General features: G+C 38.8%; 9 protein-coding genes across 9 annotated transcripts; 2 read left to right on the top strand and 7 right to left on the bottom strand. All coding sequences in view use genetic code 12, as the record gives it.

The window, feature by feature from the left end:
- Positions 1-51: 51 nt before the first annotated feature.
- HOL4 (Hol4p) lies at positions 52-1899 on the bottom strand (the record flags this gene model as incomplete). Its single annotated transcript, XM_051815956.1, has 1 exon — positions 52-1899. The coding sequence occupies one exon, from the start codon at positions 1897-1899 to the stop codon at positions 52-54; it is 1848 nt and encodes a 615-aa protein (XP_051670674.1).
- Positions 1900-3700: 1801 nt separating this feature from the next.
- On the top strand, positions 3701-6783 carry SWI4 (SBF complex DNA-binding subunit; the record flags this gene model as incomplete). Its single annotated transcript, XM_051815957.1, has 2 exons — positions 3701-3742; positions 3895-6783. 2 exons carry the CDS (start codon positions 3701-3703, stop codon positions 6781-6783), a joined length of 2931 nt encoding a protein of 976 aa, XP_051670675.1.
- Positions 6784-6891: 108 nt separating this feature from the next.
- Positions 6892-7281, bottom strand: MED22 (Med22p; the record flags this gene model as incomplete). The annotated part of the gene is made up of 1 exon (XM_051815958.1): positions 6892-7281. One exon carries the CDS (start codon positions 7279-7281, stop codon positions 6892-6894), a length of 390 nt encoding a protein of 129 aa, XP_051670676.1.
- Positions 7282-7463: 182 nt separating this feature from the next.
- CANMA_003754 (uncharacterized protein) lies at positions 7464-9563 on the bottom strand (the record flags this gene model as incomplete). Its single annotated transcript, XM_051815959.1, has 1 exon — positions 7464-9563. The coding sequence occupies one exon, from the start codon at positions 9561-9563 to the stop codon at positions 7464-7466; it is 2100 nt and encodes a 699-aa protein (XP_051670677.1).
- A 951-nt stretch (positions 9564-10514) lies between these two features.
- Positions 10515-12155, top strand: MRS7 (Mrs7p; the record flags this gene model as incomplete). Its single annotated transcript, XM_051815961.1, has 1 exon — positions 10515-12155. The coding sequence occupies one exon, from the start codon at positions 10515-10517 to the stop codon at positions 12153-12155; it is 1641 nt and encodes a 546-aa protein (XP_051670678.1).
- A 119-nt stretch (positions 12156-12274) lies between these two features.
- On the bottom strand, positions 12275-12748 carry DUT1 (bifunctional dITP/dUTP diphosphatase; the record flags this gene model as incomplete). The annotated part of the gene is made up of 1 exon (XM_051815962.1): positions 12275-12748. The coding sequence occupies one exon, from the start codon at positions 12746-12748 to the stop codon at positions 12275-12277; it is 474 nt and encodes a 157-aa protein (XP_051670679.1).
- A 1372-nt stretch (positions 12749-14120) lies between these two features.
- On the bottom strand, positions 14121-15314 carry TIF (translation initiation factor eIF4A; the record flags this gene model as incomplete). The annotated part of the gene is made up of 1 exon (XM_051815963.1): positions 14121-15314. The coding sequence occupies one exon, from the start codon at positions 15312-15314 to the stop codon at positions 14121-14123; it is 1194 nt and encodes a 397-aa protein (XP_051670680.1).
- Positions 15315-15568: 254 nt separating this feature from the next.
- Positions 15569-17383, bottom strand: CANMA_003758 (glycogenin glucosyltransferase; the record flags this gene model as incomplete). Its single annotated transcript, XM_051815964.1, has 1 exon — positions 15569-17383. One exon carries the CDS (start codon positions 17381-17383, stop codon positions 15569-15571), a length of 1815 nt encoding a protein of 604 aa, XP_051670681.1.
- Positions 17384-18108: 725 nt separating this feature from the next.
- RPS21B (40S ribosomal protein eS21) lies at positions 18109-18796 on the bottom strand (the record flags this gene model as incomplete). Its single annotated transcript, XM_051815965.1, has 2 exons — positions 18109-18348; positions 18773-18796. 2 exons carry the CDS (start codon positions 18794-18796, stop codon positions 18109-18111), a joined length of 264 nt encoding a protein of 87 aa, XP_051670682.1.
- Between the last annotated feature and the right edge of the window lie 160 nt (positions 18797-18956).

Consider the following 18956-nt stretch of genomic DNA (forward strand, 5'->3'; position numbering starts at 1 on the left):
TAGACTTGTGAATGTATTTTTTATAACTTAGCCTATGAAGTTTCATCCCACTTACTCGCCGGTACGTTCTTTGCTTGACGTGTTACTCATTGATGCATCTTCGTAGTCATATTTGCTCTTTGATGACACACTAGGTGGCACATTGTCTTCATGATACAAACTCCTCATCAATTCTTTTTCATCGGTCCAATTTCTAATCCTTTTTCCGTATATATACAACGGTATAGCAAACAAACTAACAAACAATTGAATACCTCCATAAGTAACATAAGCCGATTTGTAACCCTGTTTATCAGCGTATTTATTGTTGAACAATGAAAAGCAAAACCCAAGTAAATTTTTAAGAAAATTAAATGAAACCAAATTCTCTGACGCAAACATCTTGTAAGAATCGACAGAGAATGTGATGGCAGTTGTTGATGCCATTGATGAGCCACAGGACATGGCACCGAAAAAGATTACTGGAGCAATCCACGGGTCTTGCACCTTTGAGGACCATCCATATCCCATCAACCCAATAGTTATAAGCAATGTAGATGGTATGATCATAATCAATCTAAACTCAGGTTCATAAACACCCCTATTTTTAGAAACAAAGTACCGACTCAATCGGTCTGATATCAATCCACAAGATAAAGATCCAATGATTCCACCTATAAATGGTGATATATAGAAAAGACCAACTGTTTGTTGACTATAACCATAAGGAGGATTTCTGAAAATTTCGGCAATAGTTTCTGAAATCACAATAAGCCACACAACAGCTAATGAATAGATAAAGGATCCAAATAACACATGGGGGTAAGTATACAAGACAAATGGTCTCAAGGCAACCATCCACCAGCTATCTTTGGTAAAACGACCTTGGTAGATTCTTAAATCACTCCAATAACTATTTCTTTTGTAGTCAATTTGTGGTTGGGCTGTTTCTGTTATAGCCACTGGTGTTTCCGTTACACCTTGTACGGTGTAATCGACAACAGAAGAAGAAAGACTGTGTATATCTTGCGAACTATTTTGTTGACGGTTATTTTGCAATGCAAATGCATTTGGTCTTTGCGAAGGTGGGTGATACGATTTGACATTTTGCGCCAATTCAGTTTCAGCAATTGATCTCTTCGACGGCGTTGGTGTTCTATCCCAAAATGTGTCAGGTACAAACAACACAATCATGATGGTGGTGAATCCCAAGAATATAGCCAAAATCCAGAATAGCCAATGTCTATCCAAATATTGAAACACTAAAGCTGACAATAGAGGTATAATATTCTTACCACCCAACATCAACATGGTATAAAGTCCAACTCTGTAAGCTCTTTCATGCGCAAAGTAGATTTCAGCAATTGTAGAGCTGGGTAGACATTCGGTAGGGGATGCTCCAATACCAGTCAAAACTCTGGCTCCCATTAAATTTCCAAAGCTGTTGGCTGCGCCTCCCCAGATAGCCCCCAACATAAAAATCAACGTGCCTGCAATATACACTAATCTCTTTCCAAAGAGCACAGCAGTCGGACTAGCAAAAACAGATCCCACACCCAATGACAACATAAATCCCCCAACCAAGTAGGAGATAGTAGTCAATGGCTTATCAAACTCAGTAGCTAATGACCCTAAACCAGCCGCTAAAAGCGGCGACTGACCACCACCAAGGAAACTGGCAAAGCCAATAATCAATAAACATAAATCACGTTTCCATACTGACCAGTTAAGGGGATCATTGGGTGAATCATGGGGTTGGGGATTTAATATGACTCCCGTAGCTGATCTTTTCATAGAATTAACATCATCTTCTTCATTTGGATCATCAAGCATGACGATAGTACCAGTGACTGTTGTTGCTGCTGGTTGCTTGATACCAAGCGATGATTTGGGTTTTTTGGGCGCAGTCGTCATCATCATACAGCACTAAAAACTTTTGTTGGTGTAGATGGAGCTAATAGTAAATGAATGGAATGAATGGGCAATAGTATTCTGTGCCAGCCAGTAATACTGTTTAATGCTATAACGTGTACGGTATATGTTCAGTGGACGATTTTTAATATAACTTTGGGTGTTGTTGTTATTGTTGTTTTGATAACCACCATTTTAATTTTAGTTTAATACAAACATGTAAATTGTGTAAAAAATGAAGTAATAAGAGGATAAGACCAAGAAAAAAAAACAAAATAAAAAACATAAAAAAGAAATTAAAATTTAATTTTAGAAAAAGGAAATTTCACAACACGACATTGCATGACACGACACAGAACAGAGGCGGTGACTTTTGCAACCAACTCAAATGGGTGTAATATAGAGATAACAACTGACGTTACAAAATAGTCAGTATTAGTTCATCGTTTTGACAAGCATAAAGCTCTCCCAAAAAAGGATTTTGGCCCCAAGAGAAATACAAAGCCAACACTACAATACGATTAGAATCAGTGACATTACGGCATGGCCAGATAATCTTCATCCTTGGAAATTGTGACATCAACAGTCAAAACCCTAATCAATTAGTTACAAATTGATTCGTTGGTTTTATGTTGGGAAGGTGGTGCTTAATTTCGATACTATTAAGTAGTCTTTTAAAGGGAGTATTGTCTTTGGACCTCTTTTCACTGACGGAAATACGTGACGCCTCATTCTACGAGAAAACGTCTGTCGCAAGCTTAGTTTAGAAAACTGAACTATTCCAGACTTTAGGTTAGACAAAACATCCATAGCCATAAAAGAGAGCTTTATACAAGGTATTTGATTGGACTTGCGGCGCACTATCCACTAGTAAGTATGTTTCCATAAGTGGAGGTCATTTGGTTGTAAATTGGTGTTGCCATCTAAGCCAAGAAACAATTTGTGCAAAACAAAAAAAGTAGAATGCGAGACGCGAATGGTTGCAAACAATGGCCTGAATTGTCTGATGGAATGTTCTCCGCGCCAACATTAAACCTTCGTTTATAATAGCTAAAGTACAAGTTGTATCATATTGTGTAGGATGAACCACCTTCCCTTTGCACACGAAGAGACAGCCTTGATCGTTACTACGCACGCACTTGCCACTTCATCACATATTATCCTCTTATTTAAATGATTCAAGGCAGAAATATGACAAATCTCATGGGGGTGGCAGCCGCTTGTTCTGAGGGATCTTAAAAATTGTTGTGGAGTGGAACCTCCTAAACCTTTCTCTGTTTAACGTGTCTCAGTTTATGCCGTCTTTTTTTTTTCCGTTTCCGAATTCATCAATCTCTTTGCTTCGGTCAAGTACATTCGTAGCACTGATTGATGAATGGTTCTTACAATATAATCCTCTTCTTCTCTTCCAGAGGCTCGCATCTTTGTTACCTACTTGCGGAACACTTCTATGCCACTGTAAACATTTCATCTAAGCCTGAATAATCTCTACATGCAATTGCAATATAGAGCTCTTGAGTCTACTTCTTCCCTGCTCTCTTGCCATCTTCTATCAACGCATTGTAAATCAAGCTGCAACCTATAATGCATACGGATAAAGAGACAGAGAGCAGAGAACGCGGTTCCTAAAATGTGAGTCTAAGTCGAACCAAAAAAAAAGTAAAAAAAATTAAAACAAAAAAAAAAAGTCAAGAATTCGAATTTTAAATTTCTTTCCACTCAAAAGTTCATCAACATCGATACTACAGATTGAGAGAGAGCAATAGACTACATACTTTGCGCATATACCTACCATATATACATAGTCATAATGTCTGGCCCTCCACCGGTATTTCGAGCTATATACTCAAATGTATGTAAATTCAGCATATCATACGACTTTTAGCCAACACCTTGAATCTTTGTTCGACCCTGACGCGTCATGAAGGAGGGAGAAAACATCATTTCCCAACACAGCAAAGATATTCAGTTGCAGGACAATTTTTTACTAACCATTGTGCATAGACCGAGGTTTACGAATGTGATATGAATGAATCTCCTATCATGAGGAGGTGTAAAGACGATTGGGTCAATGCAACGCAGATTTTAAAATGTTGCAATTTCCCCAAGGCTAAACGGACAAAAATTTTAGAAAAGGGTGTACAGCAAGGATTACACGAAAAAGTTCAAGGAGGATTTGGACGATTCCAAGGAACGTGGATACCACTTGAGGATGCTCGCCGATTAGCTTCTACATACGGAGTGACAAAGGAGTTGGCACCGGTTTTATTTTTAGATTTTAACGATCCAAATTTAGTAATCCCAGTAAAAGCAAAACCTCCACCAAAGGAAAATACCAATTTAGTTAAAAGAAAGTACGTCAAGAAACCGAAAGAGCCTGGAGACACACCAAAAAAGTACAAGACTGGTAAGAAAGCAGCTTTACAACAAGCAGCTGAGATGGCGGCAGCAGAAGCAGCAGCAGCAGCAGCAGATACCCTGATGGGTGGTATCACAGCATCAGGCCATAGCTCGTTCGTATCTCAAGATACAAGTGGCGTCCTTTCAAGACAAAATTCATACGTTGTTCCCCCCAATTCTTACCCCCAGGTATTCAACAATGGCCAACAAGGAGTCGCAAAGCCATTACCACAATCCGCTTCCCATCTGTATGACCACATTGCATTAACACCTCATAGTGCAGGTGCTTCGTTTTCACAACCTGATTACCAAGCTATCAATGGAAGTGGCAGTTTATCCAATTCACAGAACGGGTATCCGAATCAGCAAATGCTACTGCGGTTTCAACAACTCCAACCACAACAGTTTCCTCAGGTATACCCTCAACAAAATAGTAACGTGAGACAATTTCCTGTTCCCATTCCCAACCCAATCCCACCGCAAGTATACGCCGAGGGTAAGGTACTATCGTCGCAATCGTCCAACGAGTCAAACTGGTCAGTGCATCATGATCCAAAAGAGAGCGACACATCAATGAACTCTAGTGTCGACGAAAGAAAAGCGTATAACGATGGCAACCAATTCCCGCAAGAAGAACCAAGTCCAGGGGATGACAACACTTACGCCGCACAACTTTTAAAATTTTTCAGTGAAGATAGTGCCGATATACCCTATTTCATTCATTCACCACCATCTGACTTCAACATAAATGAGCCTATTGACGACGAAGGGCATACGCCATTGCATTGGGCTGCGTCTATTGGTAACTTCGAGATGATTCATATTTTAATGAGCAAAGGTGCCAACCCGTTGATTGTGAATAACTTTGGTTTGAACCCGTTGTCGAAGTTAATTTCGTTTAATAATTGTTATGAAATGAGAAATTTTGACAATGTCTTGAATGATCTAGAGCTATGCTTGATCAATACCGATATAAACGGAAGGACACCACTACATTACCTATGCCAATATGCCAAAGTCAAATCTAAATTTGAGAGCTTGCAATCGTATTTGAATTCAATTTTGACAAAATTGCAAATCCTTACTGAACAGAGTCAAGCAAGGCTGGTTAATTTGATGAAGAACGTGTTGAACCATCAGGATGTTCGAGGCGATACCTGTTTACATATTGCAATTAAATCAGGGTGTATCAGTTTCATTCAAACTTTACTTAAATGTGGTGCAAGAGATGACATAGAGAACATTAATCGAGAAACAGCAGGTGGCTTAATAATGCAGTATAATCTCATACCGAATTATGCACAAGTAGGGGCTGCACAAGAAGCTTATCAAGCACAATTATCAATGGGGTTCTTTGAACCAAAGGGTACTTTGCGTACTTTGCAAGAACCACAAGTTCCAATACAGGGGTTGGCGACTCCAATTCAGCCAAGTTTCAATCGAGTTGAAACACCCGATACACAAAAAACCACAGTACAAGATGATGAAGCCGAAGAAGAAGACGAAGAAATGGCCAGAGTCGATGACAGACATCTTGATGCATTGAATGATGATAAAGAAAACATATTCATTGAAAAACACGGTGAAAATGTGTCGTCGCCTGGACAGAGGAATAATTTCACATCGGCACATCAACCTCTAGCTGTGATATCTGAAATCGATACCGCAGGATCTCCGGCATCCGTCACAAGTAGCCAACACCCAGTTATTGGTCAACAATCACCACAATCGCACTATACTAAAATACCGCATCAAAGTTTGAACGAAAAGAGTCACCATTCTCTGCGTCAGCTTTTCAAACGACCAAACCCTCCCAAGTTAGACGAAGAGGGAAGGATCATTAAGGATGAAGATAGCAAGCCACATCTTCCCTTTGAGGACTTGTCTACCATGGTTTCAGGAATGATCAGTTCGTTGTCTGATTCCTACGAGGATGAGTCGCAAAAGCTAGATAAGGAACTTGATTTATTAAAGTCTACAATTGCTGGTAAGCAAAGCGAAACGAAAAAGTCAATGAAACATATAAGGAAATTATTTCTTAGTTCTGGAATTGATGAGGAAAACGAGGATATCACCAATCTCGAAGAAGCACAGTCAATCGTCAACAAACATATCGAGTTCTGTCAACAAAGCATAACTGAGAATGAATTTAGAACAACAAACATTATGCAGCGCAATCAAGCCTACGAATTAGCCTCTTTGGTGCAAAGGGAAGAACAAGCTATTATGGAGGCAAAACAAAATGATCAAGATGAAGACGACAATGAAACCTTGGCCAATGAAGAAAAGTTTGATTTGGCTATCGAGTTAACCCAGTATCAATTACAAAGAAACAAACTAGTGGGAGAGATTGCCAAGAGGACTAAAATGTTTGGTATTGATGACACAATGTACAAATATAGGAAATTGTTAAGTTTGAGTTGTGGTGTACGCGTGGAAGACATTGATAGTTTGATTGACGGCATTGCCGAATCCCTAACTGAGGGCCGTTAAGTGTTGTACTAAATTAATGTTATGTATTTTATGTTTAGATTGTTAATATTGAATATCAACCAAAATCAAATTAGAGCAGCATTCTTTTCACTCAGGTTGCAAAAGCAATCATGTTTCCGATTTTGGTTTCTCAAATGTTGCTATACTATCCGTCAATTCGTTGAAAAGTTTGAACACTTTATCAACTTCATTCTCATTCCAATTTGTCACCATACTAGCTTCACCACCACCCTCACTCTTCGGTTCAGGTTCCCTTCCTTTCACTTTCAAACTACCCAAAACCCAACTTTCCTTTAGACTTCTCAGTATTGATAATAAGTCCTGACTATAACGAATAATCTGTATAGCATCACTTTCAATGGTCAAAGATTCAATCGACAATAACTCTTTTGGTTTTGAGTTGTTTGTGAGAACTTCCAATATATTCTGAAATTTGAATAAGATTTGTTCAACTATTGAATCAATCTTTTGTAGTAGTGTTATTGATTTCGGTTGCATTAGTGGAGTTAGGAGAAACTTGGGGATTAGTTGCTTGCAGGAGGAGATAGTTGACTTTTAATTTCTACTTTTTATTTTTTTGTTTTTTTTACAAGGACTTGCGCTTGTGGACGTGTATTTTGCGCACTCTACATAATACCAATTACCTAAACCATATAGTCTTACCTGCACATCTCATTAGCCTAGATAAATACTCGCAAAAGTTTCCAAACAAGCAATACACACCACGCAAAAGCCTTATAAATATTAACCACTACCCAAACCAATTTCAACAACCCCACAATAATATTCTCAAGAATTAAATAGATAATTTTATAAATCATATTAGCATCAGTGGTGAAATCTGGCTTCAATTTTGCACTATTAGTCTTTAACAATGATTGTTCCAATAAATCTAATCGTTCAGTGGTTTTCCTCAAATCAAGCGATAGAGACGCATTGATTTCGGAAATTGATCGATCTCCAGCACTAAGCAAAGTATCAATTTTAATTGAATAATTATTATTCACCATATGAAGAATTGATTTACTTTCATCAAGACACCCTCGATGTAAATCCTCAAACGCTGGTAAGCTTTCATCAGTAATGAGTGACATCAATTGTAAAACATCATCAATCGATCTTGACTTGATAAGGTCGACTTTGTTTTGCACTAATTGCAAATAGTTGGGATATATTGATAACAAATATTGCATACGAGTAAGACAAGAGTCTCGCAAATAAGTCAAACAGCCAATAACTCTCACCAAGTTTTGTTCTTGTCGATCATTTACCATTTTAGTGTCGACTTTTTCAATGTGGGACGACCCATCCTCATTTTCGTTCGACGCAGAACTCAGAGGAGATTCGTCACTAGAACCTCGTTTCGTGTGGTGAATTTCAACGTTTTGTAACTTTGTTTGAATGGTAGGGTCCGGTGTACTTTCCTCGATACGTATTGTGGGAGGACCTACTGATTGACTATTTGTTTTGCTCATTTGTGTCTCCTCTTCATGGGGTTCTTGAATTAGTGGTATGTTCTGCTGTTTGTCGTCATAGGATCCATTGGTGCCAGAGACAGTATGTGTCTGGTCCAAAATATTTTCCCCTTTTTCCGATCCAGCCAGACTAGTATGGAGCTTATCATCCGATGTAGTGAGTTGTTTCAATAAATTAGTCGAAGACAAATCTCCGTGATATAGACGTTTGACTTTTGTTCTGAGTCTATGCTTATGGTGCGTGTCTGTTCCTGATAATTTAGAATTCCGGGCATCACTTTCCGAACTAGTCGACGTTTCAAGCGAAATCTTCAGTACTCTATGATGTGACTCTTCTCCTTTCGTCCCACTGTCAGGCCTGTGTCTTATTTCATCATCCGATATTTCAAACAATCGATCGTGCAATCTTTGTCTAAACCTATGCTTCTTCCTGTGGTGATGTTGATGCCCATAATCTTCTATATTGTCATCCGGAAACCAATAGTTGCCATGTGGATCTTTTAATTCATTCCAATGATGAATTCTCCATCGAGCATCTCCGATATACTCCTCCAACTCAATAGCCCATAACATTTTCCAATCCTTTCTAAGATTATGTCGATGACCTGGCTGATTGTGCTTGCTAAACACATTACATGCAAGGGGTATTGTTTTCAAATGTAGTGTCTTGGGGTATTCATGGTACTTTGCCCTTATCTTCCTATTTCGCAAAATTTGAAGCGGGTTATATACTCCTTCAACTCCTGGATGTTTATTGTGACTACCATTTGCTTCCTGCCAATCGTAGATTCGTTGTATGTGAAGGTACTTTACCCCCAACATCGACTTGACTTTTTCAGCACGGATGAATGTGCTACGACTAATTTTTGTTTCCCCGAAAGGAGAGTCACGGTGGAGTGGATTTGGATCCAAGTTGGGTGCTGGATCAACAACATTGCATTCTGCTTGTAGTATATTTCTCGTATCGAGGAAGAGTGAGGCAAGAGCACCAGCCTTTTTCACTTCATCCTTAGTTATGACCTCTAGAGACAAATCCTGTGCACCGTCTTGCAAAAGCGTTTCTCCAGTCGAGCTGTCTAGTGAGTTTTGTACAAACAGGTCAAGGTTAACATCAGTGTTGAATTCTTTTGTTCCATTTCGAGATCCATCCCTATGAAGTGATTTAGGTTGGCTTGCTTTAGATGAAGGCGTCGTCTTTGGTTTGGATGGTTTGACGCTTGAGTCAATATGTGATAGTCGAAGTTGAGATAGTGGTGAGTTTGTCGTGTTTGTCTGACCCAGAGCTTGAATTTGTCTTTGTGACATCTAAGAGCACCTTTGAAAGACTTGACTGTATTAGAAGGTTGCTGATCTGTTCGTAGAAGGGGAAGTGAATTGGGCTAAGGTTGTAGTGTCGTTTCGCTGCGTTTCGATTTTTATTTGCAACACAAAATGACATTTTTCGCAAAGGGAAGTTTTGAAGTCTCCATTTGCAAGTACAAGAGAGAGAGTGTGTGTGATAAATGATACCCAATTGAAGATCCTAAGCATGGTTTATACTTGCAAAACCTGTATTCCATGTAGATTGAAATGGAGTTGAGGTCTAATCAAGGGTATGAATTGCTTGCTTTGCAAAGCTCTGTACCTTAAGCTTTGGCAGCAACAAACCTTTTACCGGAGTACCATAGTTTCTTGTAAAACATACAAAAGAGCAAGAGATATGTAGATCAACCTTTTCTGATAAATGGGCCAACAAAACCGGAACGACGAAGTCTATTCAGGGGCAAGGAGTAAGATAATTGAAAAATAGCCAATTCTTTTGAAGAGCGATTGCTTTCATATTGTTCGCACCTGGCATTTCAAACAATGTGCAAGCTCCAAAATACAATATATTTTACAGATTACCACCAACTAGATGGTAATTGACAGCAATCAATCAATTGGTTGGATGGTGGTCCATACCAATAAGCTGTTGTACTATTGTAATCAGAAGCAGAAAAGCAAAAAAACGAACCAGGCTATATGCAGTACATCGAAGTTTTTCTTCTTTCCAGCGTCTCAGCAGTTTCTCTCTCCATGAACTTTTTCAACGGGTAATCAAACTTTGAGCCTATATTTCTTTTTGAAAACTTGTGCCACCAAAAATATCATTTTGGAGAGTCACTTTTAATATCAGGGACCCCTTTTTCCAAACTGCACAAACCTTCTTTCACCGTTTCAACCCTTGTTGCAAACAAAAATTTCAAATCCGATTGATCCCGTGTTGCCACCTAAACCATGAGTTCATCGTCGATTTTACGGAAAGAGATAACGGGCTATAATGCTATTCTTACCAAACGAGTTCTATCTCGCAGGAGTACTACATTAACACATTTGGGACATAGCAGGTACCCTTTGAGTCCGCAGTTGCAGTTGCACGGGAATTCTGTTAATTGGGTCAGATTTCAGTCTACGGCACCAATGAAGGATCAGCAAAAAGCATCATCTTCGGAGCAAGTAAAGCACGCTGGATCTTCGAAAAATGAGACCACATTTGAGAGTGAAAAGGCAAAGGAGAAGCAAATAGATAATCAAGCACTTGAAAAGTTAGAAAACTCTCCAACAAATGAACTCGTGCAAAAGGAAGAAGGAAAGGAGAAAACTAAACCTACGCTTTGGGAAAAGGTAAAGCACGAGGCTCAGCATTATTGGCTGGGTACCAAATTATTGGGTTACGAAGTCAAAGTATCAACCAAATTATTGACGAAATTAATTGCGGGATACGGGTTGAGTCGAAGAGAATCTAACCAATTACAAAGAACAATTGTTGATGTAGTTAGATTGGTGCCATTTGCAGTGTTTGTTCTTATTCCATTTGCCGAGTTACTTCTCCCAGTTGCGTTGAAGCTTTTCCCAAATATGTTGCCATCCACCTATGAGTCCAAGAAAGATCGTCAAATCAAGAGAAATAAATTAAAAAAGACGAGAAATGCAGCAAGTGAATATATCAAACAGACGATGGAACAATCTGGATTGAAATTATCGAAAAAGATTACTGATAGTGAAAGAGAGAATTTCGTCCAGTTTTTCCATGCCATTTCCATGGGTAAAAACCCCACTAGAGAGCAATTGATTCAAGTTGCAAGATTGTTCAAAAATGACCAGGTTTTGGATAATTTGAGTCGTCATCAATTGGTTGCCATGTGTAAGTATATGTCTTTGAGACCATTTGGTACTGATTCTATTTTAAGATACCAAATCAGACATAGGTTGTTGACAATTATTAAGGATGATAAGGTAATTGATTATGAAGGGGTTGAATCCTTGTCCATACCAGAATTACAGATGGCATGTTCCCAAAGAGGGATTAAAACCAGTGATGTTTCACCTGGTAGAATGAGAGAGGATTTGGAAACCTGGTTGGATTTGAGATTGAGACAAAAGATTCCTTCTACTTTATTGATTTTGAGTAGTGCTTACACTTACGGTGACAACCAGACTACAGAATCTTATTATGATGCATTGTTGGCTGTATTGTCGTCTATCCCTGATGAAGTTTACAATGTTGCTAAATTGGAATTGTCTGATGATTCGAAATTGAAATTGAACATCTTGAAGGAGCAAGATGAATTGATTGAAGAAGAAAACGAAAGAGAAAAAGGTACTGTTAACAAGCTTAAGGATGATATCAACTTGGATGAATATGAGGATACAGCAAGTGAAGGTGTCAATTATCAACAAGATCAAGAGGAGAAGGAGCTTGAAAATGGGTTGAAAAAGGAGATGGAAAATGACGACACCAAGAAGGAAGTTCACAACAAAGCAGTTGAAGACCCTACTGCTCCTATTCGCTCCGAACATGCCAAAGATGAAGAAACTGAAAAGCACGATGAGGAAAAGGCTCAAAAAGAGAAGAAGCAAAAGGAAGAGACCAAATAGATAGAGAAATAGAACAAGATCTCAATCCATTGAGCTTATTTATATGTATAGAGATTCGAAATATAACCTTTCAACAATTGTACATTATACCATTATACACCTCCCCCCTTTTTTTTAGTCTAATTTTTACCAGTAGAACCAAATCCACCTTCGCCACGTTCGGTATTGGACAATCCTTCTAAATCAATTTGTTCTATATCGGCATTGACAATTCTTTCCAAAACCAATTGGGCAATTCTATCACCTTTTTTGATTTCAAAGTCCTTTGTTGAATGATTAAACAAGACAACTTTGACTTCACCTCGATAATCAGCATCAATAACACCTGCACCTGTAGAGATTCCATGCTTGACCGCGAGCCCTGAACGTGGAGCTACACGTCCATATGTGCCCACAGGGACAATTATCGAGATATCAGTACTGACTAAACCTTGTCCTTGAGCTGGAATTTTGGCATCTTCTGACGAGTACAAATCGTAGCCTGCAGCTAATGCAGATCCTTTTGTTGGTAATTGGGCCCTTTCGGAACGTACATAGACTTTAAGGCTTTCGGTCGATTCCAATTTTTGTTTCTTGACTGCTTCTGTGGTCATTGTTGGGTGTTGTTGTGATGTAAAATAAAATGCTGAGAAATCAGAGTAAAAAATTAATATGATTTTGAAAATGTTCAATTTTATAGACGCGTATAGTTTTGAACGCGTTGGTGAACGATTGGGAAGGTTTACACAGAAAGAATTGAGATGACAAAAAGTGGCACTAAGAGAATCTTCACTCGTGCTATCAAAGATGTCATGCACGTTAAAGAGGTCCCACGCCATTGGCTAATCAACTCTAGTGTTGAACAATTCTACACTTGTACTTCTGATTATAAAACATCATATAAGGTTTACTTCTACTAATGGGGAAACATCCCCAGTATTTCAAAGTTTTCATATAATCGCACAATCAACGCAGTAAACGTACTGTGATGATCTTCCACCAAACTTTCATCTCCTTGAATACTAGTATTCAAATCACTTCCTCTAATGACCCCAACTTCGAGCTCATTAGTGCTTCTCCCTAGACCTAACAAAGAACTTTGGTAATAAATGCATTGGAATAAAATCAATTGAATGAAAAGTATTAGTAGATCAACAAACAAGAGTTGAAACAACCCGAGTTGTGTCACTTTGCTCCAAGTAGATGCATCAGGTGAAATATCCGGCACATTTTCACCAATGAATGATATGAACCACCACGTGCCATACTGTATAGTTGATAGCTTTTCTCGATTTACTAGCGAAACCCCCCATGTTGATATGAATAGGGTGTGATATATAACGACGAATAAGGTTTTTACATAAATCATGTAGCTGTATTCAGGTAATTTGCGTTCCAACACGCTTCGCCTCGCCTCTGAATCACTACCTTCAAATAATATATCCAAAACTGTCCTCGAATTGGAGCTGATGATGATTTTTGGGTTTAGCGCCAACAAAACAATGATATGACATAGGAAAGGAATAATGCATGCATAATGACAGTACTTCACAAGCTGGTAAAATGTAAGCACATAACATAGCGCTTCTAGTTGGTATAGTATTTCATGTTGGTACTTTGTCTTGCGATTAACTAACTGATTCGAAATAAATCTAGTTTCCATATGGTGTTGCACTGTTTCGTTGACCACACTCATCGAGCGTTTATTAGTGGTTGATATTGAGCCGTCCAGAGGAAACGCCCCTGGGATAGTAAACAGCGGAAGCTCTGTCATGATGTTATATATACATAAAGTAAAAGTTGAGCAGTGTTACTTATCGTTCATTCTAGTTTTTTTTCTTTGGCGATAACCAAAAAGCTCTCGCAAAGTAAGCTCTACAGCTTTTTCTTTACAAAGAATGTAAAAAGACTTCCTATTAATATGAACCTTTATATACGAGCTATATAAAAGAAGAGTGTGAAGTGAAATGTGCGGCATCTCTATATCTAAGCGAAAAGAGAACCAATATCAGCAGGCATTTCTGTGATTTGAGTAGAGTAGAATTTTTCAATTTCTCTCATCATACCAACATCCTTGTCAGTGACAAAGTTGATAGCAACACCCTTTCTACCGAAACGACCACCTCTACCAATTCTGTGGATATAGTTTTCCTTGTTGGCTGGCAAGTCGTAGTTGATAACCAATGAAACTTGTTGAACGTCGATACCTCTGGCCAACAAATCGGTGGAAATCAAGATTCTTGAAGAACCTGATCTGAACTCCTTCATGATGGTGTCTCTTTCTCCTTGTGGCAAGTCAGAGTGGATAGCTGAAACAGTGAATTTTTCTTCTCTCAATTTGTTGGTCAAAAATTCAACCTTGCTTCTAGTGTTACAGAAAATGACAGCTTGAGTAACTGAGATGGAATCGTACAAATCAACCAAACAGTCAAACTTGTATGCTTCTTCTTCAACATTGATGTAGAATTGTTTAATACCTTCCAAGGTCAATTCATCTTTCTTGACCAAGATTCTGACTGGGTTGTTCATGAATTTGGTGGTAACTTCCAAGACATCTTGTGGCATGGTAGCAGATAACAATACAACTTGTGTGGTTTCTGGCAATAATCTGAAAATGTTGTAGATTTGTTCCTTGAATCCAGATGACAACATTTCATCAGCTTCATCCAAAATGAACATCTTGACTTTGTCGGTTCTAAAGTATCTTCTTTCAATCATATCAAAGATTCTACCTGGAGTACCAACAACAACTTGAACACCAGATTTGAAAGCTTCAATATCATCACTGACTGAGGTACCACCAATGGATGCATGGACAGTGACATTCAAGTACAAACCAATTGAAGTGATAACACTCTTAATTTGCAAAGCCAATTCTCTAGTTGGGGCCAAGATCAAAGCTTGGGTAGCCTTTTCGTTTTCATCAATTCTTTGCAAAGCAGAAATGGTGAAAGTGGCAGTTTTACCGGTACCTGATTGAGCTTGAGCCAAAACGTCTCTTCCTTCGGTGATTGGCAAGATTGCTCTTTGTTGAATGGCGGAAGGGGTTTCGTAACCGTAACCAAAAATACCTCTAACGATATTTGGTTTCAAGTTCAAGTCGTCGAAACTGTGGACAACATTGTCGTAGTTTGATTCAATCAAACCTGAGTCAATTTCAGTAATTCCGTTGGATGCCATAGTGTATGGGGAGGTGATATGATTTCAAAAAAAGGGGAGGCACTCTGGTAGGAAAAACTTTTGAAAAAAAAAAAAATTTTTGAAGCAAAGAGGTGAAGCAAAGAGAAAGAGAGAGAGAGAAAATTTTTTGATGAGTTTGTTTGGCCATGAGTACACGACACCACCTTATTTGTGCTACACCTACAACTATCCGAAACGACTGCAAAAAGAATGTGAAATTATTGTTTTATTTAAACCACATAGAATTATACCAATTAATCAAAGACTCGCTCAGGCCTATTGTCTCCTTTGTACTCCCAAGGAAACAATTTTGGAGCAGGGTTAGGGTCCTCCTCTCCTCCTGCTACTTTACCGTCATTTACAAATGTCTCTCCCGTACCTGCTTCTTGGTTTTCGTCATAAACTTCCTCAAAGTAATCAGTATTTACATAGCCCTGTCTCTCCAATGACTCATTAACGGCATTGAAATCAGCGACATCTCCTGATAACCGAGCTGCCTCACCTTGTTGAGGCTGAGTGTTGTCACCTTCGGTAGTTAGCTTCACGTTCTCAAGATCGCGCAAAATGTGTCTTGGAGTATAATCAGAACTTGAATCAAACACTCTTTCAGGCTTGATAAACTTATGTCCGTAAAGATCTGGCCTTTGGAATGACGAATCGCTTCGCTGCAGGTCGAATTGTGAGATAAGATGCTCTACTGAGGCTTCCTCACCAGACGTATCAATTTGCTTACGAGCTTGGTCATCACTCTCTTTATAAGGACTCCATTGGTTGTCATACAGTTTTCTCAACTGTTCTTCAAAAGTATTGTGACCCACTTCGCTTGAACGACCAATCTTTGGCGGTGGCTCTTTAGATGGATCCCACATGGAGTCAAGGCTAGGTTTAGCACTATCAGGCAAGTGCTGGTAATTTGCTGGATCCAACAAAGCATAAGGATCAGACCGGTTAATAGGCTTCCTTACTGGTGATTGGACTTCCGACTCTTGCTCGTTGGAGACCTCAGGTGAATCAGGCGACCCAGAAACAAACAGTGGTTGTTGCGACTGATCATAAACCACATCTTGTACCGAGCTTTCCCCAAACTCTTCAATCCATAATTTCCACCAGTCTTTATGAATCCCACCTGCAGTGGATGAAGATGACCAAGGCTTGTAAGGACCAATGAAATGCAAGACCTTAACCTGAGAAGCATTAGCAACGATGTGTTTGACGGCAGCAAAGTGATAGCGCAGCAAAGTCTCAGACGTCAGTTCCAATATCTTTTCGTCATTGGCTTGTTGGCCATAACCACCATCCTTGTGATCGACACTCGCATTTGAAAAAGGTTCACCATGAAAATGCTTAAACGCAGGTAAATATTCATAAGCAGAAGATGGTGTAACGTTGTACAAAAATGGCAATTTAATCCAATTATTATCCACAAATTGTCTTTGCTCAACATTGGTATCATCTTTGCTGAGCATTTGTACTACCCAGTCCGGCTGAGCGTTAAAGTACTGGTTCAATAAACCTTGGTCAGCACCGTCAAAGGAAACATGGGGGTTCTCAACTGATTCCTTGACCAATGCAACTAATTCATCATATGTCTTTTGATTTGGTTTTAATAACAAAACACCCGAGTTGAAAATGTCAGGGAATCCTGAATCAGGCGCTGCTATAATCTTGTCTTTTGGAAAATCCAATTTTAAAAGATCTGCTACGGATGTGGTATTATCTGATGGAAGTAGAGGCAAAGTGTCAGCATCCAAGTACAACACCTTGTCATACTCATCCAACGACCAAAGTTTGACTTTGGTAAAGGTCTTTCCCAATTCTGGTCTACCTAAATCATTCTGCAACTTATCATATATGGTTGATCGCAAAGGTGAGACGTCGATGAGCCTGTCGTAAAATTTGAGTAGTTTGTCTAACTGACTAGTGGTAAATTGCGACTTATCGACTAATACTCCAAGGGTAAAGTCACGGTTAGATGCTGTGTGTTTTATTTTTTGCAATTGAATGCCCAAGACAAATGCACCGGCAAGGTAATCAGGACTATAGATGAGAGTGAATATGGCGTTTGTCATAGGAGCAGGGATCTATTAGTTTCGTCTATTTGTAATAAACTAAATGATACGTAATGGGTTCAATCGAATGATGACGGCGTTAAGTTTTGATTAGTAATGTGAGATTTAAACCGCTCCGTAGGAAATCCAGGATTTGTAGAGTGATTTCCTGTTGCCAATGACCTTTGCCGTTGTTTGTTGGTTGTGGATGTTGGGGGATTTCTTTTCGTTATCAAAAATATCTGGTTAATAATAATAAATTGTTTTTTACGAAATAAATTGAAAAGGTAAATAACAACAACAATAAATAAACTTTTCTCAACAAAAAGCAAAAGTAACACAAACAAAATAGAAGATATTTGTGGTTGATGATTGGATTGATCCCCACCATAATTTTAATTTTTAAATCGTCTTCTTGTCTTAAAAAACTGCCAGAATAGGAGCATGGACTTAAAAACATGTCAAATGGGTGACTGTTCCGAGAAGCAATCACGCCATAAAATTTCGTTTTACGGATGCAAGAGCCCCAACATAGTTTTCGATTAAACTTCGTCTATCCCAGATAAACACCAGTCCATAGAAAATGCCCCTACATCCTTTGTCATATCATCCATAAGACACTGGCCTCTCCTACACGATTTCTACAGCTGCATTAACCTAAGCTATTTGTACATTAAAAATCTTAAAGACATTTCCCCTAATACACACACACCGTATACGAAGACAAAAAATTCTATTATCCATATTTAACGGGAGTATGACCAGACATTCTTCAACAAACCATCTTGTTGAGCCAATCTGTTCAAAGAATCGTCAGCTTCACCTCTACCTCTAACGTAACCACTCAAAGTGTATGAGATGTTGTCACCTGGAATAGCTCTTCCTTCTTCATCAACTTTAGCAATGGAGATTTGAACAGATGCGTGGTCCTTGGCTTTAATGATTCTGTTGGTGGCAGAACATTTTCTTGGGACGTATAATTCGACCTAAAATTGAAATAAGTTAGTAAAATGAACACAACTTCTGGCTTACGCTTTGGTAAAATCTTGACTGGGAAAAAATGTATGCTCAGCTAGTTGCAAGGGAGTACACTTGCCAGCTTTCTAGGTCGTCGCATTTGGTGATCACGCCGTTGATTTGGACCTTGTCAGTATCTTTACTGTTGCTTTTAGATGCGGTGGCTCATCTCCTCAAAAATGTTTACAGGCTCGTTCCACAAGAGTTGACTCTAGCCCATTCTGTTAACACTTGTGATAGTGACTTGTACTATGCTTTTCTTAATGTCGGCTAAGACTTGGATTCCCCCTTTGAAAGTCAAATGTCTTTATTACTCTCCCTTGCCGTTCACTTAAAGCTAATACCTCAAACTTCCCGTTTCCCAAAGTTCTATATCTCCTCTATATCACATACTAATTGACCTTTATCGTTTTCCATGTTGGCTTATTATGTGGTTGTTATACTGAGAGAGTACTTAGGTGTGTGGAATCGCTTTTTCAAACTTTTTGAATATTTTTTTCAGTGAGAGAGGTTTCCCATTTGCGTTTGGTTTTGACTACCTGCATATTATTTACTAGGTCTAGAGCCCTATCTAACA

The sequence above is a fragment of the Candida margitis genome (genome assembly GCF_024628925.1).
Source record: "Candida margitis strain CBS 14175 chromosome Unknown scaffold17, whole genome shotgun sequence".
NCBI lineage: Eukaryota > Fungi > Ascomycota > Pichiomycetes > Serinales > Debaryomycetaceae > Lodderomyces > Lodderomyces margitis.